General features: G+C 37.6%; 1 protein-coding gene across 4 annotated transcripts in view; it reads left to right on the forward strand.

The window, feature by feature from the left end:
- Iftap (intraflagellar transport associated protein) overlaps positions 1–19358 on the forward strand; it is a 73526-nt gene extending 54168 nt beyond the window's left edge. For all 4 annotated transcript variants that reach the window (XM_021264333.2, XM_004852011.4, XM_004852012.4 and 1 more), the window contains 2 exons: positions 5061–5197; positions 19115–19358. In XM_021264333.2, the coding sequence (XP_021119992.1) occupies positions 5061–5197; positions 19115–19279 (302 nt within the window). In that variant the 3' untranslated portion in view covers positions 19280–19358. The remainder of the gene's footprint in view (positions 1–5060; positions 5198–19114) is intronic.
- The last annotated feature ends 5431 nt before the right edge of the window (positions 19359–24789 follow it).

Below are 24789 nucleotides of genomic sequence, written 5' to 3' on the forward strand. Positions count from 1 at the left end.
AAAAATGAAAAAGACTGCTAAAAATTCTTTGGTTTCAGAGATCACTCAAAATCTTGCAGGGGAAAAAGTCTATATTTTACAAGGATACTCTATTAATAGTTACTTGTTTAATTTTTTTGTTAGTTTTTTAAATAATTTAAAAATTTTAAATTTTTTCTACTCTTCCATTTACTCTTAAATTCTTTTATTGGTACATTTTAGGTGTACAATACAATTACATTCATCATTAGGAACTTGTACCTTTACATGCTGTATTTTAGTTCTTATTTTTTCCCCATTCCCCTGTCCTCCCTTTAATCCCTCCACCCCTCCCTATTTACAAAGGCTTTGATTCCATTTTTTTTCTTATATTTTTTCCTTTCCCTTCTTTCCTTTCTCCTACCCTTCCCACTTCTCCTACCCCTTTGGACCTTTTCTTCCTATTTCACATTATCAATTATTCATTTTAATCCTTATTTACACTTTCAGTTTCTTATACCAGAGAAACTATTTGGTATTTACACATGTGTGTCCTATTTATTTCACTTAAGAGTATGGCCTCAATGTGCATCCATTTAGCTATAAATGTCTCTAATTTCTCATTCTTTATGGCTATCTACTCTTTCATTTATTTTGCAAAGTGCTTTTTTTTTTAATGGGCTCTTCAGTTCATGGGCTACCTTGGACACTCTCCAGTGCTTTCAAATAGTTGGATTTTTTTTGGTAATTTATTCAGCTTTTCTAATTGTTCTTGGTGGGAGGGTTGGATTAATATTAACTAGTGATATTAACTAGAGTAATGGGTCCCTGAGGATGTAATCTGGGAACCCTTGGAAAACCCTGAGGTCTGCATGTCAGATGCATTGACATTCACACTGATTTTGCAGAACAGTGAAGCGGATGATGCTGCTGGCTTAGGGTGAGTCATAATGGTACCAAACTGCACAAGCAGTCACTGTCTTTATTGTCATTGATTTATGGTCACAATGAATGCCAGTTTATAACGAAAATGTTCTTGATGAAGTAGCAAAAATCATTAATTTTACTAAATCTTGATCCTTTAACATACTTCTTTTTAATGATTTGTGTGAAAAAACAGCAAGTTCCCATATAGCATTTTGACTGTGTCTGGAAGTGGTTGCCTTGTGAAAGAACCCCAGGTGACTGAGTGATGTGCTAGACTAGTTTTTCTCTTTAATAGATGCCTGTTTTTACTTGAAAGAATGACTGAAAAACTGGTTCTCAAAAATGAATGATGCTGCTATGAATGATAAAATGAATGATGAAATTGGCAATAGATCAAATGAAAATTAGATTTTTAGAAAACTTGTATCCAATACTATGAGCTTGATGGCTTCTCAAATATTTGGAGGCTATTCTGGTAAAATTGGTGATATTAACTGATGGGATTTTTAGTCTGCATAATGAAATATGTCAACATTTGGAAGATCTGCCTAACACAGTGAATCAATATTTTCCAAATAAACAATTCATGATGTTACAAAATTATGCACAGAGGGAATATTCATTCAAATTGCAAGATAGACCAATAGATTTTAATGTCACTGAAAAATGCAATGATATGTTTTCAGATTATTCATTAAAACCAACCTTTAAAAAACTATCATTTGTTAGGTGCTGGTATAGTATCAAGAAGAATATTCACAATCACATAAAAAGATTTTAATTCTCCCCTTTCCAGCTATTTTCTGTGTGAGACTAGATTTTCTTCATTTGCTTCAGCTGAAACAGCATATTTCAGATATTGAATGCAGAAACAAATATAGAATCTGGCTTTCTTCATTTAAAGCAGACATTAAAATTGATTTGAAAAAATGTAAAACAGTGCTTCTTAGTTTTTTAGAAAATACAATTTTCATAAAAATACTTTTGATATGTAATAGAATTATTTTAATGATATTATAAGTAATATTGGAATATGTATCAGTCTTATGGCAAATGTTAATAGTGATAATCCATATAAATAATAAAAGCTTTTTGGGTCTTCAGTAATTTTTAGAAAAAGAATTACTGACTGAGACTGTCATAGCTGGCAGTTACGTGTACAAGAGGCCTCAATGGCTAAAGCATTTCTTATCCCATGCTCTTTTTGGTTGTAGAAGTCCAAATTCTCAGAAAACTGTGACCACTTTACATGGTAGGAAGCAAATAGATTGGTCAATTTTACAAATATGTCAGACAAGTTAAGTATTATTGTAGTCCAAGTTATCAGAGGTCAAAGTAGATTGCTCGCTTTTCAATTTATTAGTTTACATGGATATAGCCTTTGTCTTGCTGATCGTTGACTAAATACAGAAAGACAAATGGCATAAATAGTGTATAATAGTAGAAATTCTTAACATGTAATTGAGAAAGAAGAGATTAAAATGTTTCAACCATTCTTGTAATGCAACTTCAGAATTCATTTTTGGAAGTTGTTGTCTTGACTGTAGAGTTCATGCCAACCAACATAGTGACATTTGGTTAAGAAATAACCAAGGCTTTTGGTTGTTTTAGACACAATAATTTAGATTGGATTAAGTCTCTTATGAGACTTTAGTTTTAGAAAGTTTTGCAGGGCATTTCAGGAATTCCTCTCCCACCATCAGTGAATACAATAATTTCTCCTTCTGGGAGCATGTGAGTATGTACATAAATAACATACCTATGATCATAAAATAGCACTAGTTTTCTTCATGACATATGCCCTCCCAGGCTCTTTTAATTCATATTTTGTTTTGCCTTTTTTTTTGTGGTACCAGGGATCAAACTCAGGGCCTTGCGCTTGCGAGGCAGGGGCAGTGCCTCTGAGCTAAATCCCTGGCCCTTGTTTTACCTTTTATAAATCTGTCTTCTTTATACTTAGAGCCATTCAGTTTTTTTCTTGACCATTCTCTGGTTTTATAGGTCAAAGACTTATATGTGTAACAACTGGTAGTTTTTTAGGGTAAGGATTGTACTTAGTTTACATCATCCACAATGTTAGTTGGCAGGTAGACTTTGATAGCTTGCTGTTCAGGTTAAGGACTGAGATGCAGAAAATTCATTTTCTGTCTCCAAGTATTGGTTGAGAATTCACTATGCATAAGGTGCTTTGTTAGGCATCAGTAAATCTGTATTGGTGCATTTTGCCTTTAGACTGAAGAAATAAATGACAAGAATATAAGATGTGGAGTCTTGTTTTGAAAGAATTGTTCCCATGGCTGTAGAATTGTTATGAAAGAAACTATCTTTTGTTGAAAATCTTACCAGATTTTGCAAACAGATTAGGGAAGGGAAGAGTTTCAGTAATGCAAATGCAGGCTTTTCCTTCTTGCTGCACAATTTGTCAGTCAAAATGATGATCTTAAATAGCTGTGAAAGCAGAATTGATTTTGGTTTCACATCTGAACCAGTATTTACACCGGCAGCCAGTGGGTCTGGTAGAAGTCGGTTTTCACATTGAGAGGCCTAACCTCTTTCTTGCCTTGCTTTAGCTGGCCCTACCCAGGCTTGGATCAGCCCTAGGCTATTACACGTGGGAGCTCAGTGCAGGAGTTTGACTTTGAATGCATAAATAGGTAATTTGAAAACTAGTCCCTCTGCCTACCTTCTTGGGTTTAAATACTGTACTTCTCTGGGTAAAGAAATCTTTGGAAGGTGCACTTGCTGCTGCCTAACTATGCTACTTTGCTGCAATAGTGACATTTCTTCACCCAGAGTTTGGATGCATAATCTGATCATATTAAAGTAAAACATGTAACGAAAGTGCTTATTTAAAAGACGTTCATGATGTGCTGAGATACAGACTGCCTTGCTCTGCCTTTTCTAGCTGTGGGATCCAGTGAGGTTACTATCAGTGCTTAGAGCTCAGAGCCTGACGCACAGAACATAATAAATTAGAAATGTTGGGCATGAGAATGTTGGCTATTATTATTTTTTATTTCTGCTAATTAATGAAATCATATTCTAAGATTTCAAAAAATGATCATAATAGAACTTCTTCACCATCTCCCCAGTACATTTTTCCATTTCTAGGTTGTCTGTATTGCCAGTTTTAACAGTTCTGCCATTATGTTGTTTTTTTTTCCCTGAGGGTGATAGTGACAGTGGCATGAGGTGCATTTCAAATAAGTTTCAGTCTTTGAATATCAATACCTGCTCAGTTATCTTCCTATATATGCTGCCATTGGCAACTGCCAAGATATGCCTATTGCTAATTAATCACTTCCACTGAGAACTTAATTAGTGGCTTAATTAGGATCATCCCAGAGTAGCAGGCAGCAGCATCCTGAGCTAGCTGCAAATTATTGGCCAGCTCTAGCCAGACCTTCTGGTCCTGTGGAAACAGACTGAGGGGAAACCTGTTGTGCTTCTATTTGTTTGTTTGACCTCCTTAAAGAAAGATGTGGAAGATCACCAGCATCTGTGATGCATTCATAAACGATCACACTATGTGACAATAAGGGAGCGCCTTCGTTTCTAATGAATGGATCAGAAAACCAAGATAGGTTATTGAATTCTTGTGATTGTAACAAACAAGCAGGAAACATGTTGTTGTTTGCAAGTGTTGAAAATGAGACCATGCTTTTTGAATATGACAGAGTATTTCATTTTTCTGCTGAGAGGTAAAATACTTTCCTTCTGGCATCGTTGTTTTGTAGTATATATGTTTTTGAAATATTGCTATATCATTACAGGATGAGACCAGCACTCCATTTTCTTTCTCTTACCCCCTGCAGGAAAATTGGGGAAAATGAAGCAAAAGAAGTATCTTCCTGCTTTGTTTTCCTTTAGAAGTAGAAGTTGTATTAGGAGTGTAAGGCACAATCAAGTTACTCCTAAAACATCAGTTCTCCCAGACTTTCTAGATTGGCTGTAATTTTGCAACATTAAGATAAAATAAAGGCATTAATGGCTTCTGTTTTATAGAAAGGAGATTCCCTTCAGTTGGTTTCCCAAATGAGGACAGGCATTGCAAAGTGCACCTACTTTCAAAGAACATATTTTCCTTATTCTTTTGACTGTGGTAGGCTTTTAGATGACTTAGGTAAATTGTAAACTTGGCCAAAGGATTAATTGAAATATTTTGCATCCAACAGATTTGGTGCTGCTTCCAGGAGAAGTGGAAGAGGACATAAGCAGCCGTGTTCCTTCTTACATTCCTTCTGTGCGCCAGCCTTGTGCTGCTGAAATGAAGCTGAAGCCCGCTATAAAAGGAAGAGAACAAAAGGAAGAGGTACTCGGTCTCAGCACAGTGCCTAGATTGTGTAATTTGTCCCTGCAAAGAAGTGCAACTGTACCTGTTTGCTTGTGTGTTTTTCTTGGATTTGAGAAAATTTAGGATTCAAATGGCTTAATCGGTCCCTCTCACTTTCATCCATCTCTCCTAAAAGATCATATTTCTTTTAGACACATGGAGAAATTATGTTTATATGTGGAAACTATTTTTTAGGGAGTATGCTGTGCTATAGAACAATGCTACCTAGAGACTATAGAAGAGGAAGAACAGTTTTCTTGTTTTAGTCTGGACTGGCCACCTTTCTTACCATTTCTAAGGTCCTATATACCTTTGGTATTGGTTAAGGTCAGGCTAGACTTCTATAGCAGAGAAACCCAGTAAAAATTCAAGTGCAGAAAGGAAGGAGAAATTTCATTTAACAGTCTGTAGAGAGCTCTTAATATGATCAGGGGTCTAATTCCCTGAAGTCATCGGGGACCAAGGGTTCCATCTCTGAATGTCCACTCCCCTTGGGACATTGTCTTCATTTGTATGTTCCAAGTCAGGTCACCATCATTCCTTGAAGGGCTTGGGATGGGAGCATGGGGGAAGCATGTCACCACAAGGTTTAGGATGTTTCATTGTTGTTCACATTCCACTGGGAACCATTTAGTCACATGTTTTTTCTTAGCCACAAGGTAAGCTGGGAAATGTCACCAAACCATGGGCTTCAAAAGCAAGGGAGACTGCAATCTTTGATATATCTTTACTTTCCCAAATGTACAACTCGAACGTCATCTTTTGCTATCATTTTGTAACTCTTGTACGTGTACTTAACAAACATACAGGCTGCTGGTGGGAAGTGACCTTTCCACCCTCTTAACTAAAATGTAGAGGAGATCAGACACTGAAAGTTGTAGAGGATTCTTTAATATTGCTTTTTAATAAAAATCCCTAGTCTCTTTTTTTTTTTTTGTACTGGGGATCAAACTTGGGACCTTGCACTTGTGAGACAGGTGGCAGAACCACTGAGCTAAATTCTCAGCCTTCCCTAGAGTCTTTCTTGATTAATCATTCAGGTGCTGGTCTTGTTACTGGAAGATATTCCAATATAGAATATCAGAAATAATCCACACATTTCAATATTAAATTGCTAATTTCCTTATGGTCCTTTTATTCACTGGCATCACAAAGTATATCCAGGATGCTTGCAGGCTTTTATTAAACTCACAAATTGGGAGAACACAAATTTGTCAAGACAACACTTTTCACTGTGCTTTTGAATTATAGATTGCTTTTTCTAACTTGGAAGAAGCTAAAATTGCAAGATTATTTCTATCAGAAATCATTTTCATTTTGAGAGTTGTTTGTGTTCTTAGCATCAGTTGTGACTGTACAAGTGAACATGGTAACAATATGATTATAGGAAAAAGAAATATACATATATATATATTCTAGGACAATTATAGACATTGTTATAAAGTGGTTTCAGTTAATGAGTAAAAAATTTAAAAAGCTGTACGATTTTTGGAATCTCTCCAACAGCCAGTGAAATAAAAGTTAAAACTGTATGTATGATTATATTTGGAAAAGGAATATAGATTTTTTAATTTCACAGAAAATGTGAACATTTTTCATGTTGGGATCAAAATAACAAACTATTTTTGTGTTGGCAAACTCATGAGCCATCAGTGAATATCTTTTTCTTTCATTTGAATATCCATATTATATTTTGTTTGCAGGTTTTGTTTCTAACCATTATTTGTTAGAGAAACTTTCCAGAACTCTGTAGAATTGTAGTATTGCACCAAGTCTGCCTTGGTTATGAGCATTAATTTTATTTTAAAGCACATAATGTCAGTAAAAGAATATAATCATCACTTCCCAGCACATATGTTGTAAGGGGTAGCAAAGGCCATTTTAGGGCCTGGATGGCAATTTCTTCTTCTTTTTTTTTTTTTTTTGGTGCCGGGGATCGAACTTGGGTCCTTCGGCTTGTGCAGCAGGCAGTGAAACCACTGAGCTAAATCCCAGGCCCATTCTTTCTGGGACTTAAGTCTTAAAAGATAAAAATGTGTTCTGGTTGCCCTGACTTCCTCTTAATTGCCCATTAAGAACCATCAACTCTCTAATATAGATTGGACCTCTTTGATATTTCCCCTAATTTTATTACTGGTTTTATTAATGTATATTTTCTCCTTACTGTTAAACGTTTTCCAAAAACCTTCTACTTCCTATTTGTAAATAATATCTTGCCTTATTTATTCTATTTTGATAACTTTTGGAAATTTTAAACAGTTTTATAGAGCAAAAAGAGTTCACATCAGGAAGTTGAAAAATTACCCCCCCCAAAAAACAATAGAAGTCTTATTTGAAATTTGAGTCATATTTTAATAGGAAATCTTCTGTTTTTCCAATTCATAATGGGGTTCTAAAAATCTCCACCTGTAAAGGCAGTTTATTTACCATGCTACTTTGTATGCTACCATGCAGCTAAATGCTGCCATTATTGATTTGAGCATTAGTTCTGTTTTCTTTAATTTGCCTGTGTGGTATTATGAATGAAAATGATTCCCCCTTTAGTGGTGTCTCTGTTAGAATAAGTCACACGGACAATTTTAAGGAAACTCTAAGTTTTCTAATAGTGCACAAACTCTCTTCCCTAAGAGTCCACAAAAAGATTTCAATTAGGCTTGAAATTAGACACCTGCAATCCACATATTTCTTTCAGCTCCTTAGGCAAAAACAAGCTAATAACTTAATTCACAGTTGCTTTTCTGTTTAGTAGCAGGGGATTTGCTGTTCTCTTGTGCGAATTCTTCTCTGAAATAAATCAGCATTTCAGTTTGTAGTCTAAAACCTTGGAGTGTTATAGCTTTGAACCCAGAAGTGAACCTAACTTGAAAGGAGAGATTCACAAAGTTTGCCGAAACAGCCAGCAGCTGAAATGCAGAATAGAAATGCAGCCTTGCTGTGTTTTAAAAGCTGTCATTTGGAAGGTCACAGTGATGTTTTCTGAATTGCAGTGTGCACCTAGTCTCAGTTTGAATTTCGTATGCATCTCTTGTCTTGGGAGAGCCGAAAGTCACTCACGCATGCCTTCATAAGCTTACTTAATTCAAAAAGTCAGAACGAGGGCTGGGTTCAGTGCCATATATAACAGTAGACATGCAATAAATATTTATTGAATGAAAAAATATACAAAACTTACCACCACTTACTGGGAGTGATTTTCTGATATAATAACATGGTTTGGGTCATTCTTTTCTTCTTTCTAGGTTCATTCGCCTTAACACGTAAACGCGTTCAGGCCTCTCTCATCCTTAACAAAATGGAACAAAACAAGGGAAAACCGCCTTCCTGTCACCTTGGACTTGTATTTGGCTACTGTCTGTTCTTTTTCCTTTTCCACCCAGACTTCAGAAGCCATTTGATTCTGTTAGTTGATTCAGTTTGTCCCTCTAGTCCTGTTTCACTACATTGCTAAATGTCCTTGGCACAATTTCCTGCCTGGATATGTTTAGAATGAAGGCACTAGTTACTTCCCAATGCCCTCATCTCGTGGATCCCTTTCAGTTTGTAATTTCATGGATCTCTGTCCGGATGCCACTGATCTTCCACTGACACGTCCATCACTGACACTATTGGTTCACACTTGCTTTATCGTTCTCTGGTTCTTTTTGCACTTCTCTGACTGTTCTCGCCTGCATCCTTGGGAATTTTACTCCCATCTATCCCCGGTGAGTTGGTGTCCCCAGGGTTCCATGCTTATCCCATGCTTTTTTTTTTTTTGTCCTTTGCTAAATTTATTTTTTTATTAAATTCTTTTATTGGTACATTGTAGGTATACAACACAATTACATTTCTCATTGGGAATTGTACCTTTACATAATGCACCTTGGTTCTTACTTTTTCCCCATTCCTAGCCCTCCCTTCACCCCCTCCACCCTTCCCTATTTACAAAGACTTTATTGCCATTTTTTCCATTTCTCATCATTTTTCCTTTCCCTTCTTTCCTTTCCCCTGCCCCTCCCACTACCCCTACCCCTTTGGACCTTTTCTTCCTATTTTTCATTATCGATTATTCATTCTAGTCATTGGTACATTTTAGGTATACAATATAATGACATTCATCATTGGAAGTTTGCACCTTTACATAGTCTCTCTTGGTTCTTATTTTTCACCCTTGCCCAGCCCTCCCTTCAACCCCTCCATTCCTCCCTATTTACAAAGATTTTGTTCCTATTTTTCCATTTACTTATATTAATCCCATTCCCTTCTATCCTTTCCCCTAGCCCTCCCACTTCCTTCCCCTTTGCCCCTTTTCTTCCTATTTCACATTACCTATTATACACTTTAGTCCTTATTTACACTTTCAGTTTCTCACACCAGAGAAACTATTCGGTATTTATACATGTGTGTCCTATTTATTTCACTTAAGAATATCACCTCAATGTGCATCCACTTAGCTATAAATGTCCCTAATTTCTCATTTTTTATGGCTGAGTGGTACTCCATTTTATTAAAAAACCACATTTTCTTTATCCAGTCTCCAGATGCTGGGGATTTGGGCTGTTTCCAAGTTTTAGCTATTACAAACTGTGCTGCTGTGAACATGGGTGCACATATATCACTGTGGTATGATTCTTTTAATTCTTTGGGGAAGATCCCCAGCAGTGGAATAGCAGGGTCAAATGGGACTTCCAGTCCTAGTTCTTTGAGGTATCTCCATACTGATTTCCACAGTGGTCACACCAGTCTACACTCCCACCAGCAGTGGAGCAGGGTTCCTCTTTCCCCACAGCCTCACCAGCATTTGTTATTGGTTGATTTCATGATAGCAGCCATTCTTTCTGGAGTGAAGTGGAATCTCAGGGTTGTTTTCATTTGCGTCTCTCGAATGACCAGTGATGTTGAACATTTTTTCATGTATTTATTTGTTATTTCTACTTCTTTGTCTGAGAAATGTCTGTTCATTTCAGATGCCCATTTTCGGTTGGGTCTTTAAATTTGGGAGGTCTGATCTTTTTAAGTTCTTTATAGATTTGAGATAGTAGACCTTTGTCTGAGGAAGAGCAGGTGAAGATTTTTTCCCACATTGTGGGTTGTCTCTTCACACTGCTGGTGGTTTCTTTTGCTGTGCAGAAGCCTTTTAATAAGAAGAGATTCCACTTGTTGATTGTTTGTGCTAGTTCATGGGCAACTGAGGTTTTGTTCGTAAAATCTTTCCCTACACCGATGTCTTCAAGGGTTCTACCTAACCTCTGTTCCAACTGGTTCAGAGTTTCTATTTTAATATTTAGATCTTTAATCCATTTTGATTTTAGTTTAGTGCATGGTGAGAGATATAGGTATAGTTTTAATCTTTGGCAACTTGAAGCCCAATTTTTGCAGCACCATTTATTAAAGAGGCTATCTTTCCTCCAGTGAGGGCGTTTGGCTCCTTTATCAAAGATGAGATGGCTGAGTGTGTCTGGCGTTGTTTCTGCATGTTCTAATCTGTTCCACTGGTCCTCAGGTCTGTTTCTTTTCCAGCACCATGCTGTTTTTATCACAGTAGCTTTGTAGCATAGTTGCAGGTTGGGGATTGTGATACCCCCTGCCATGTCTCTGTTACCTAGAATTGCTTTTGCTATTCTGGGTCTCTTCTTGTTCCAAATGAATTTTTGGATTGTTTTCTCAAGGTCCATGAAGTATGCTGCTGGGATCTCAATTGGAATTGCATTGAATCTATATAGCAGTTTTGGAAGTATGGCCATTTTCACTATATTAATCCTTCCTACCCAGGAGCAGGGGATCTCTGTCCATTTTCTGATATCATCTTCAATCTCTCTTTTCAGAGTGCCATAGTTTTCAGAGAAGAGGTCTTTGATTTCTTTCATTAGGATGATTCCTAGGTATTTCAGTTTTTTGGATGCTATTGTGAAAGGAATTATTTGCCCTATTTCTCTCTCAGTGAGTCTGTTGTTCATGCAGAGGAAAGCTATTGATTTTTGTGTGTTGACCTTGTAACCAGCTACTTGACTGAATTTGGTTATTAAGTCTAGAAGACTTTTGGTGGAGTTCTTGGGGTCTTCTCTATAGAGTATCATGTCATCTGAAAATAATGACAATTTGACTTCTTCATTTCTTATCTTTATTCCTTTTATTTCTTTCTCTTGTCTAATTGCTGTGGCTAATGTTTCCAGAACTATATTGAACAAGAGTGGTGACAGTGGACATCCTTGTCTTGTTCCTGATTTTAGCGTGAAGGATTTCAGTTTTTGACCATTTAGTATGATATTGGCTGTTGGTTTTTCATAGATGGCTTCTATCAGTTTGAGGTAGAGACCATCTATTCCAATTTTTTGTAGGATTTTTATCATAAGTGCATGTTGGATTTTGTCAAATGCTTTTTCTGTGTGTATGGAGATAATCATACCTTCCCTGCATCCCTGGGATGAATCCCACTTGATCAGGGTGTATGATCTTCTTGATGATCTCTTCTGCATTCTGTTTGCCATTATCTTCTTAAGGATTTTTGCATCTATGTTCATTAGTGAGATTGGCCTATAGTTCTCTTTTTCGGTTGGGTCTTTCTCTGCTGTGGGGATCAAGGTGGTGCTTGCTTCCAGGAATGAATTTGGGAGTATTGCTTCCCTTTCAATTTCACTGAAGACTTTAAACAGTAGTGGCAGCAGTTCCTCTCTAAATGTCTTGTAGAATTCAGCAGTGAAGCCATCAGGGCATGGGCTTTTCTTAGTTGATAAGTTTTTAATTACATTTTCAATTTCATTGGTTGATAGTGGGTTGTTTAGAATTTTTAGGTCTTCTTCGTTCAACTTTGGTAATTCATATGTATCTAGGAATCTGTCCATTTCTTCTGTGTTGTCCATCTTATTGGCGTATAGGTTCTGGAAGTAGGTATTGATGATCGTCTGGATTTCTGCTGGATCTGTTGTAATTTCATCCTTTTCATTCCTAATTGCATGGATTTGGGCCTTTTCTTTCCTTTTTCTGACAAGGTTGGCTAAGGGTTTGTCAATTTTGTTGATTCTTTCAAAGAACCAACTCTTGGCTTCATTGATATTTTGTATTGTTCTCTTAGTCTCCATTGCATTGATTTCTCCTCTGATCTTTATAATTTCCTCCTATGTATGAGCTCTGGGGTTGTCCTGTTCTTCTTTTTCTAGAAGCTTGAGATGCAGCATCAGGTTTTTTAATTGGGCTCATTCTGTTTTCCTAATATGCATATTCACTGCTGTGAATTTCCCTCATAAGACTGCTTTCATTGTGTCCCATAGATTCCGATATGTTGTATTGTCATTGTCATTTAATTGAAGGAACTGTCTGATTTCTTCTTTAGTTTCCTCTGTGACCCACTGGTTATTCAGAAGTATGTTGTTCAATTTCCACGTGTTTATGAAATTTTTTGAGTTTCTTTTGCTATGGATCTCCAATTTCATTGCACTATGGTCTGATAATATACAGGGGATAACTTCAATTCCTTTGCACTTACTTAAACATGTTCTATGTGTGAGTATGTGGTCTATTTTGGAGAATGACCCATGTGCAGCTGAGAAGAATGTGTATTCTGCTTTTGTGGGGTGGAAGACTCTGTAAACATCTGTTAAGTTCATTTTTTCAATAGTTTGATTGAGTTCTAGTATTTCATTACTTATTTTTAGTCTAGTTGATCTATCTATTTGTGACAGTGGGGTGTTGAGGTCCCCCACTACAATTGTATTAGTGCATATATGACTTTTCATGTCTGTTAGTATTTGTTTTATATAGTTGGGTGGACTAGTGTTTGGTGCATAGATATTTATGATTGTCATCTCTTCCTCTTGGATGTTCCCTTTACAAGGATGTAGTGTCCTTCTTTGTCTCTCTTAATCAGTGTTGGTTTGAAATCTACTTGATCTGCAAAGAGGATAGCTACTCCTTTTTTTCGGCTTCCTGTTGCATGGAGTATTGTTTTCCACCCTTTAACTTTCAGTCTATGAGTTTCCTTTTGAATTAAGTGTGTTTCTTGTATGCAGCATATTGTTGGATTTTGCTTCTTGACCCATTCTGCCAGTCTATTTCTTTTGATTCGTGAATTGAGACCATTCACGTTGATGGTTATAACTGAAACATATTGACTTGTCATTGCCATGACTTTTTCTTTTTGTTGGGTTCTCCCCCTTTCCATTTAATTTCTTGTCATGCCAGATGGGTTCATTCTGCTTTGCTTCCTGGGGTTGTGATCCTCAATGTCTGTTCCTAGGATATTGTGTAAAATTCTTTGGAGTGCTGGTTTGGTATTCACAAATTTCCTAAGGCACTCTTTGTCATGAAAGTATCTTATTTCTCCATCCATTTTGAAAGATAGTTTTGCAGGGTACATCAATCTGGGTTGGAGACTGTTTTCTTTTAGGGCTTGGAATATGTACTCCAAGCTCTTCTTGCCTTGATGGTTTGTGTTGAGAAGTCTGCTGTGATTTTGATGGGCTTTCCTTTGTATGTGATTTGTTTCTTTTCTCTCACTGTTTGTAGAACTTTGTTTTTCTGTTGTGTTTCTGGAATCTTAACAATTATATGCCTATGTGTAGATTTTTTTTGATCAAGGCTATTTGGAGTCCTATATACCTCACTTATCTGTATGTCAAGCTCTTTTCCCCTGTTTGGGAAGTTTTCTGCCATTATTTCTGTGAAGAGATTTTTTTATGTCATCTGCACTCTCTCCTGTTTCTTCATTGACTCCAGTCAGCTTTATGTTATTCTTCTTTGCATCATCTAGCAGCTGCTGGATTGATTTCTCATGTTCCCTTATAATTTTGAAGCAATTTTTCTTTTCCTGGTCACTAATTGCAATCTTATCTGCTATATCTGAAATTCTGTCCTCAGATTGGTTCATTCTGCTGTGTAGACTTTCAGTGGAGTTTTTCATGTCCTGGAAATCTATTTGCATCTGTTTTATGGATTCCATTTGTTTCCTATGTTGGGATTCCATCATGTTCCTGAGCTCCTCTCTAGATTTATTAATCATGTCTTGCACTAGGGGTGCAATTTCTCCTGTTATCTGAGAAATTATTTCTGATTTCATTTTTTCCAGATCCTCTTTTGTTGCCAGTTCAGTGGGTCCAGGTGGTTGAGTATCAGAGTGTTCCCTCTCATTTCCCTTTGGGGTTGCTGTAGGTGATCTGGAAGTCTGGTTTTGAGACTTATTTATGTGTTTTCTCATTTCAACTGGCGGGGTGTCTGTTGGTGCCTGCATGGATTACCTCCTCTGAGCTGGGAGAGGTGAGACAGGGGCCGGGAGCAGTGGTAGGGATGGTGGCCCAAAAGCCCTTTCCTGTGGGCTGGGAGTAGCAGGAGGGATGGTGGCTGGGAAGCCCCTTCCTCTGGTCCAGGAGCAGTGGGATGGCGGCTCAGAAGCCCCTACCTCTGGGCTGGGAGCCTTGGGAAGGATGGTGGCCTGGAAGCCCCTTCCTCTGGGCCAGGTGCAGTGGGACAGAAGGTGGCCCAAAAGCCCTTTCCTCTGGGCTGGGAGCAGCGGGAGGGATGGTGGCCGGGAAGCCCCTTCCTCTGGACCAGGTGGGATGGCAGCTCAGTAGCCCCTACTTCTGGGCCAGGAGCAGCAGGACTCAGTACTGTGGTCTGGTGGTCCTGTGTCCTCTGCGTCTTTATAGTGTGGAACCAGGTGGCTGTACAGAGGAGCAGGGGAAGGGGTCCAGTGGATTGTTGCCGGGGCACGGGCTGATTCGGTGTGTTCTGAGTGACTGGGGACCTTGGCATGGTAGGGCGTGTGCAGATCTGCCTGTCTGCAGTGGGCTGATTCGGTGTCTTGTGTGCGACTCGGGACCTTGGTATGGCATGCACAGACCTGCTTGTCTGCAGCAGGCTGACTTGGCATCTTCCCTGTGACTGGGGACCTCAGTAGGGCGTGCACAGACCTGCCTGTCTGCAGCGGGCTGATTCGGCGTCTTCAGCACAACCTCCCATGCTTCTTCTCACCCTACATGCTTGAATCCATTTTTGTCTTTAAATTACTACCTAATCCGTACCGTGTTTCAGATTGTTTTCTGGGTTTCAGGTTTGTATACTCAGTTGCCTATTAACCTCCACGTTTGGATTCCTTCAGATGCTTTTGAACTCAACCCACTAAAAATGAAGCTCATCTTTGGCTGCTTCCTTTCCTGCCTTCTTGCTCCTGTCATTTCTACACCCAGTCATTGCTGCTAATTTTACTTTTTAAATATTTCTAAAAATCTTTGCCCTGTTCTCATTGTCTCTTGCCTGGGCTGCTTCAGAAGCATCCTGACTAGTTTTCTAATTGCTGACTTATTCTTCTCAAATCTACCATCAATTTAACCTTTAAAGTGAGCTATTTAGATATAAGTCATCTCCAAGAGGTCAAGGGCATCTTTCTTTTCTATACTCCAACACCTGTTTTATTGCAGGCACTCCATACAAATTGGAATAAATGAAGGAATTTATCCAAAATGCATAGATAACCAAGTGTCTGCTCTGCTTGCAAAAAACTCTTCAGGGACTTTTCATCATCTCTAGATGATTTGACATCATCTTCATCTCTGGCCCCCATTTATACTCTCTCAATCCTGAGCTTCTTTCAAACTCACAACTTTGAAATTCTGCATCTTACTTCCATGGCCTGCTCATGTGAACTCCCTCTATCTGTTAAGCTGTTTTTCTCTCACGCTTGTTAGCTATTACACCTTTTAAGATCCTGCTTAGGTATCACCCCTTCCAGCCTTTTCTGGTTCCTTGCTAGATCCCTGCAATTGGTCTGAGTTAAGTAGCCCTTCTTTGTTCCCACAACTCCTTTACTATACCATTCGTACTTTCCACACTGTACCATAATGATTTGTTTATGTGTTTATGCCATTTGTCTGTGATTTCATGCAGCTATTCATCTTTGCATCTCTAGCTCTTTAAACCATGCCTAGAATTTAATAGAATCACAGGGTTTGTGAAAAAAGAAGAAAAATATTTGAATGATTGCAGGAGACTGACTATTCCTTTGAAAAATGATATTATCACAATTTTTGGTTTCTTGCTTTTCTACTTTAGCATTTCACTGGTTGCCTAGGAAAATAACCTAGTAATAGGTGCTATATTTAATAACTCCTAGTTTCTAAGTAAAGAAATTTATATCTTTATTTTTATACCCTTGTATATTATAAATGAATAATCCTTGTTTAGGTGTATTTATTAACTTCCTAAAAACCTTGTTCCTTGCTGATCTTTTGGTTAGTACATAGTGATTGAAGACAATCTTGTACTATAATGGAGAATTTAAGTGTCTAAAAAAACTTACAGAAACATATGAGTTTTCCATTTAAGAACAAAGTTGTCTATCTGTAACAACATAGTGTTGGACACTATGGCCAAACAGTATATTGGGGCCTTAGGGAATGGAGAGGGGTAAAAAGGCCATGGGTTGGGTGGGCCATGTCTAGGAGAACCAACTTGGCCATGTGTTCTTATCAGAGTATTTAGAAGCCAAAATACCATTCTTACCTTACCTGGGCCACTGAGACAATGTGGGTAATAAGTGGGGTGTGTATGGGACTGGTAGGGTTTTTCTAAAGAGTAGCAGTACTCAATTGAGAGTAAATTAAGCCTTTATACTTCTCTCTGTTTTCATTTCCCTGTTTGCAACTCTTATTGTTGAGCATGGCACATGGTATTGATATAACTCATTTACTTATATCTTCTCTTTGAAGTTAGGAAACCCATGGATACACATTTTGCTGTTTTCATTTTGCCACTGTCTAATAATTTACATGTGGTTAATGAGTGAACAAGTAAAAGAATGTGAGCATTGTTTGTGTTGTGTGTGGAGAGCACAGTATGGTGTTGTTGGGATTTTAGTAGAGGAATTTATCTAATTGAAATTGCATTTTTGCCACACTGGGAGGATTGTTGAAGGTGAAGTGACTACATATAGCCAGAATGGCTGGTTTCAGAGGCTGCAGGGTGGAGCCTGCAGAGTCCTAATGGCATGAGCAAACATGGAATGGAGACCTGAAGCTTGGGATGTGTGTGCCAATAGGCCTTTAGCTCAGGAATAAAAGTGCAGCAATATGCCACAAGACTGTATGCCCTGGTAGAGCTGGGGGCTTCTGCATATTTTGGCAGGATCAGTTGGAATTGGCTTAGGGTAGGAGGTGGCCATGTAAACAGGCTTCCCTGGTACTGCTGAGTAGAGTTGGAGATGGCTCAGAATCTCATGTTCAGGAAATGAAGGTCTGGTGTCCTTGTGTGTATGTTTTGTCATTGGAGTTCATCTTAGCAGTATTTCTCCTTTGTCACTTTGGCAGTGTTGAGGATAAATTTAATCTCAAAAAGTGATAAAAATGGATAGATTGGTCAATCAACTCTGCTGGCCGGCAGTCATGGCATTATATGTAGCCTTGAGGATATTTTCTGTGGTAGGTCGAGGAACTGCTGAGCTTATTAAAAAATGAACGGTCTTTTCTCTCAAAGAACCATGAGTAGGTTGATTTTTGCTAGTGTGTTTTGAGTAGGGGCAGCTTTATCTGAAGTAGATTGCCCTTGGTTCAAATGTGGCTTCTCTTCCTCACTGATTGTATAGCCGTGGCCAAGTTCTTAGCCTCTCAGAGCCCCCATAGGAGGAGGAAGGGTGTTAAGAAGGAGTAAGAGTGACTACTGGCAAGGTTGTTTGACGATTACTGCTAAGGCCCTCATGGTTCCTGGTAGTAGGGCTGGCAAAGGGCAGGAACCCTTTCACCTGTAGCAGTTACCGCTACACCTCTCAGGAAAGCACAAAGGCCTTTTCTGATAAAGAGGAAACGACTGACTCCCTGCAATTTGTTCTCTTGCTGGTTTTACTAAGAAAGGATGACAAGTGGCGGGGCATTTGCTGTTAGCACGGCACACCTGACTGCAAGACATGACTTACTCAACGGATAGGAGAGATCTGCTTTCCCTGATTTGTTTTTCACCTTTAGTAACAGCTGTATAGTTTCTGAGCAATATGCTCCATTTTTACAAACATTTCAAAAGCTTCCAGTGAGATCATCTTACATGCAAGAATATTTAAAACTGATTATAGTTTCGGGGGAGTATTTTTCATTCTTGCATAAACCATAGTTTTCAATTATTTCGGCATCACTATACATATTATAGGTCTGGATAGAGGTACTGGATGATTTCATTATGTCACACACCATTTGCTTTTGGAGGGGCTTTTTAGGGGGTAATATAATAAGATTTAAGCCATTCTCTTTTTGTTTATTGGAAGATATGCTTTTTATCTATCCATTAGGAAGTCTTGAAAACTCACAAATTTTGAATAAATAGATGCAAAACTATTACATCTCTTTACAGCTACTCTGACTTGTAGATAAGCTGTAGTATATTTAAAAATTCTTGATAGGGGAAAAAAAAAGAATCCTGGACATTTTAATTTCTACTGTTATTGGCCAGGTGTGATGGGTATTATCTGAAGAAGTATATGGTAAGTGGAGGTTATTTTTATCTTTGAAAATTATGTTTTATTAATACACGTCTTTCTTAGTAAATGAGGAAAATATATTTACAATTGATCAAAATCTTAAGGTTTATTTTCTCATATTTTAATGTCACTTCTAATTTTTCCATAAGCATTTAGTCCTGACACTACAAGTGAAAAATGTAATGAATGTGTGCACAAGAGACTTTCTGATTCTTGCCTTGGGCAGAATTAGTTAATGATATTCATTCAGATATAGCATGGTACAAATGGGGCATATTAAGAGGTTTAAAGTAGGTCAAATTGAATAATTGAATTTTTTTCTTTACTTAAAAAACAGCTTAATCAGCTGAGAGTGCTGAAATCTTAAAAAAAGGGTTTAACTAAATATTAGTAGGGAGTTCATATTTGCAACTTTATCTTCATTTACAATGATTGTGTGTGTTTCCTTCCTCCCTTGTTACCTTTTATAGATACTCGGAGATGAAGTTCAGCCCTTTTCACTTGATGAAGACTTTGATTATGACAGTGTGACTCTCACTCCCAAGTTCACGTCTGCAGAGATAGAGACCATCAAGGAGCTATTGAAGCAAGAGAGAAACAACACCAATGCTGACATGTGGGGACCCCACAACTGATTCACTAAGGCATCTGTGTGTTTATTTTTATTTTGTTCCTATTCAAACAACATTTAGAATAAAAGATAAACCAACTGTATTTCCCTTTGTAGAAATTTATGTGAGTGCATTCAGTGGTCAGTTACCTATCATTAGGGAAATGGGGCAGTTAACGAGACCAAGTGATTGCTTCCCTTCCTGAATTTTCTCTGTCATGATGTATTCTGTGACTGGTTGGGCAGATAGGAATGGGAAGTGGGGACAGGAACTGGCACCTACTAAAGGATCCCTTTGATGAAAGAGCTGCATAAGGTCATGTGGGGAACTGGAATGAAGATTTGAAACACGATCCCATCTTCTTGGAGGTGAAGGATGATTATACGTGTAAAATATGCTATAACACAGAGTACAATTGCTTATATGAGTAGGTCACTGGCCTTGGCTTTGTAGGAATTGCAGAATCAATGTAAGTGTTGAGAGATTAGGTTCTGGATGGATTGAAAAGGCTTTGGTGAAAAAGAAGACACCTGAGAGTTGATTACATGTTCTACACAGAATTCTTGCAGTTTACTATTACCATTAAACTACATGTGATATTACACGGAATATGCTCTGTTGCTGGAAGCTTAAAATATAGTTTGAAAAGGCAAGACGACTAGAGAAGTAAAACATATTAGGACATGATACTTATGTAGAATACCCACAAATGCATGAAAGGGACACAAAGCATGGGTAAAGGCCCAGAACAAGGGCCCTGAAGCAATTTTTATTACTGAATCAATCTGTAGAAAATCAAATGTATTTAGTCATAATTGGTTTAATTTTCAGATCACTTTTAGGTTCACAGCAAAATTGAAAATGGAAGTGCAATGTCCCCATATACTCCCTGCCCCGTACGCTCACTGCCCAGCTATCAGCAGCCCACACCAGAAACTATTTGTTTTGTATTACTTGTCCTTTTCTTCCCCCATGGTAAGGCCACTTCACATGAGATCTACCGTCTTAAATTTTGAAGCACGAAATACAATGTTAGGAAATATGTGAATAATATTCTTTCTAGACCAGCTCTCTAGAATTTATTCAGCTATGACTTAAACTTTACACCCACTGAACAGTAACTCCTCATTTTCCTCTCCTCCCCAGTCCCCGGCAACAACCATATTACTCTCTGCTTTTATGAATGTGACTACAATGGATACTCCATATCTGTAGACATGTAGTATTTGTTTTTCTTTTACTGGCTTATTTCACTTAGAGTAATGTCTTCCAGTTCATCCATGTTGTTGAATATGGCAGGATTTCCTTCTTTAAAAAGGGTGAATAGTGTTCCATTGTATGTATATCCCACCTTCACTTATAAGTCACTGAACATCAAAATTGTTTCCATATCTTGGCCATTGTGACTAATGCTGCAGGTGTTATATGCATGCTTGTGTGTGTGTGTGTATGATGAATTGTGTATAAGTGTATATATGTATTCAGAAAAATTCCATTTATATTCTTTACAAAAGAATGCTCTCAATTTCATGTCGAGGTAGAGTCAAATGACTTGCATGTTTATTTTTATTTATTCAACAGACTTCCGTGAAACACCATTTATGTTTTAGGTCTCATTTATATTAGGCGATAGAAAAGATACAAGTAAATTAGACATGGTCTAATTTAGTAGAAAAGAGAGATGAATACACAGATAATTACAGTTGAGCTGCACTGTCCAATATAATAGCTACCAGCTGTGTTCTAGTGCACTAGAGCACTTGAAATTTAGTTGGCATGCCTGAGGAACTGATCTCTTCATGCTATTAGTTTTTATTTCAACTTAAAGTTAAAAATTTGTACTTGATTCTGCTATTGGAAAACTTTCAGTTACATATAGAACAACCTAGGAAATGTATGAAGGCTTTACGTGCTGTAGACTCTTGTTTTCTAGTTGATAGGGAGTTATTTAAGGTTTTTAAGCAGAGGAATAGTAAGATCCAAATTGTATTTGAGGAAGAGAGCTCTGGTGTGAATGTGAAAGGTAAAAGGAGCGGAGGGCACACTAAATCAGGGGTGCAGGCTTAGAGGCTGATGGAATAGTTTGTGTGGGAGATGATGAAAGCCTTAATTAAGGCAGTGTGGGTGGAAGTAGAGGGCATGGGTGTGATTAGAAGTGGGAGCAGAACTAGGAAGATTGCAGTATGGGAAAGAGAGAAGGATTGTAAGGTTAAGGCAAATGTTGGTGTGTAATCTAGGTACATGCTGAATTAGGCTGCACTTGTAATTGTTCAGAGGATCAGAGACTTTTGACTGACTTGTAGCATTTTGATATTTTAAATAAACAGAAAATTTTACCACTTTAAGACATCCTCAGTTTATGGACTTAGTTTTTATAATAGAAGAAATAAAACTGTCTTTTTAATTGTTTAACACAACTATTTTAGTGGAGTATTTCAATATTTTATCAGACAGGGAGACAGCAGGTGAATGTTACTGTGGAATGTTCTACCTGTAGGGTAGGTATATTATATTTTGGCTTCATTCCTCCCTCTTGGCACTTTTGATCTCTGCATTATTTGGGGGTAATTGTGTATTACAGCAAAAGTGACACTGGAAAAGGAGTCCCTTAAAGCCTTTGAATAGAATTGTTTTGTCTCCATTGTACCATTGCTCTTGCCTTAACTAGAAAATACTTCTCTGCAATTGCCTTTCAATTTTAGAGATCCCTTGAACTGATGGAAATGGTTTGATGTACATTAGCTGGCAGATCCTAGCCAAGTAAGCCCGTATGTCCACGGACGGCTTGTGCTTACTTGGATGAAGTAGTGACAATAGAAGTAAGATTAATAAGAGTAGAAAACAAGGACAAGTGCCTGGGTGTGCACACCAAAGTAGGAAGGAAAACAGTTAAAAAATTAAAATACCTTGAAATAATGTGGCCATTGCATCATCAACTAACTCAAAATGGAGAAAATTTCACTTTAAGCCTGCAATGCCTGTCTTAGCTTGTCCAGTGTGGTGGCACATGGAGTGACCTTAGTATTTCATTTTGGGTGTGCAGAGCACAAAAGGAGAAAAGTTACTCAAAATGACCCTGAAATTTTTTATTTCTTTGCTAGGATTTTTCTTTCCTTTTCCCATAAAAGAGACAGAACTGTGTCCTCACATAGAAAGAGAACTTTCTATGTGTTAGTTGACTTTATGATCTAATTAAAATATGAAAAAGACAGTTAAAGGAAAACATTCATTTGCCTATTTCTTAGAAGGTGAGGGCAAGTGAATATAGCATAAGAAAGGATTTGAGAATGATAATCTTACTTTTCTAGAAATATATTTCTGCAGATGTAGATAAGGAATCATGTTCCTCACATGGCACGGGTTTACATAATATGGTGCCCTCTTAGCACCTCTGTCTCATGTTGTACGACCGTCATTATTTCTCCCTATGTTCTGCTACTCTGTCTTTCTGTCTCACTGTCTCTGTCTCTCTGTCTGTTTCCCTCTGTCTCTCTGTTTCTCTGTCTCTCTTCCTCCCTCCCTCCCTCTCTCCCTCTCTCTCGGTGTCTCTGTCACCTCTCTGTCAATTCCAAATAGCCCACCTGTTTCTACCTTGGGATCTTTGCTCTTTTCCCTTCCTCTACTTGGTCTTCTCTGAGTATCATGTGGCGGGATCCTTTTCATTACCTAAGCCTCAGATAAATGTGTCTTCCCACAGTCTCCGACAACCCTATTTATTTAAAGTAATTCCTTCCCCATAAACCTCTGCCCTGTCACTTCGGATCCCCTTACCCTACCTCGTCTCCTTCACTACTTAAGGACTCACATTAGAATGCAAACTATGGGAAGGTGTGGGCTGTCTATCTTTTCACTGTTGCCCCCTGAATCCCAAAAAAGGGCCCTGAGTAAAACAGATGTTCAATAAATATTTACTGACTGAATCCAACCTGAAAGTATAAACTTATTAGCTTGAATAATGTGGAGGTCTATTTCATCAATTCAGTTTGGCTAGACATCTATGGAGCACTTTTTATATTCAAGGATATATAAGTTTTTACTTTCTAGACTGGGGATATTCTTTTTTTTTAAATTTTATTTTATTGGCACAATTTAGGTATTCAATATCATGACATTCATCATTGGAAATTTGCACCTTTACATAATCCATCTTGGTTCTTATTTTTTCCCCATTGTAAAGTCTTAATTCATTTGAAATACATATATATATATATTTCTTTTATGACATTTATATAACTTTCACCAATACTGTCCTCAAAATTTCTTGTGTTCCCTATTAATTAAACACGAGTTCATTCTATGGTTAAAGGAAAAATTTGTTTTTGAGACATGATTTTTTTCTGTAGACTAACTGAATAATATATAATCTGGGCAATCCTTTTGACTAATTAGCGAATTCCTGTTGGTTTAGTTTGTTATTTCCTATAATGTATTTTACTTTGAGAGTTACTATCTTACTGGCAATTGGAGATGAGAGGCAGTCGTATGATACATCTTAGAAACTGCTGGCTTGCCTGTCCCACATAAAATATATAAAAGCCATATGATCCTTTTCCCTTTCTGATTGGAAATTCTAAAATTTTATTAGTTAAATAGTACCCCTTCCAGTGTACAGCAGGTCAAAATTACGCCAATTATTTAGTTAGAATATAAGTTTTAGCAAATCTTCACTGCTTTGCTAGCCACTGTGCAATGCCCATTCTCAAATCTAATGCAACCTATTTTCATTTGTTGCTGTGGAAACACTACATCCAGTGCCAATTTCAGTGTCAGTTACCTCCTACACAATAATTCTTCCTGTCCAACTCAGATCCTTACGCGATAATGATTTTTCCAATGCTTATATGTACATAAATGGTGTTGGTATTGCTATTTGGTAATTTCGTTGGATCTTTCCTTAGGATACAATCATATATGTAGTGATTTTTCTTGCTGTTGGCTGATAAACTGTTTCTAGAACAAACATCTCAATCTATGTCTTTCATCCTACAGTTGCTAGACCTGAGCATATTCACAAAGTTCTAAAACTGAGAAAAGAAATGTGCAAACACTTTTCTTTGTGTACTGTTTGCATAAAAATTGATACGGTCCATGGGCTGAAGAAAGTCAGATGACTAAATACAAAGTCAGTGTGGGACTGCATTAACAACCATATTGGCAAACAAAAGTAGGGAAAACTGGGTATGTCAGTTTAGCAATCTACCACTGAGAGCATTTAAGGAATTTGGGTTTGGATAATGGAGGAAACAAAAAGCAAAAGTCATATAATTTGGGATCTTCAACTCTGGGCTATAAAGACTAAATCTTTACTAAAGAGATGAAAAGGTAATGATGAATTTTAAACAGAGGATCAATGAGATACATTTTTATTTCCAAAAGATCACTCTGCAACATTTTACAGAGTTTAGAAATAGCTTGGAAACTGACAGACCAGTTAGCAGAATATTGTCTTGATTCAGATTACAACTCCTAAGTCGGTGCTTTAGGGGAAGGGAATTCAAATTTGAAATCAGCACTTATTTTCACCATATCAAGAG

The sequence above is a fragment of the Heterocephalus glaber genome, unplaced genomic scaffold (assembly GCF_053883595.1).
Source record: "Heterocephalus glaber isolate CG9 unplaced genomic scaffold, H.glaber_assembly_v1.0 deba00000594, whole genome shotgun sequence".
NCBI classification, from domain to species: domain Eukaryota; kingdom Metazoa; phylum Chordata; class Mammalia; order Rodentia; family Bathyergidae; genus Heterocephalus; species Heterocephalus glaber.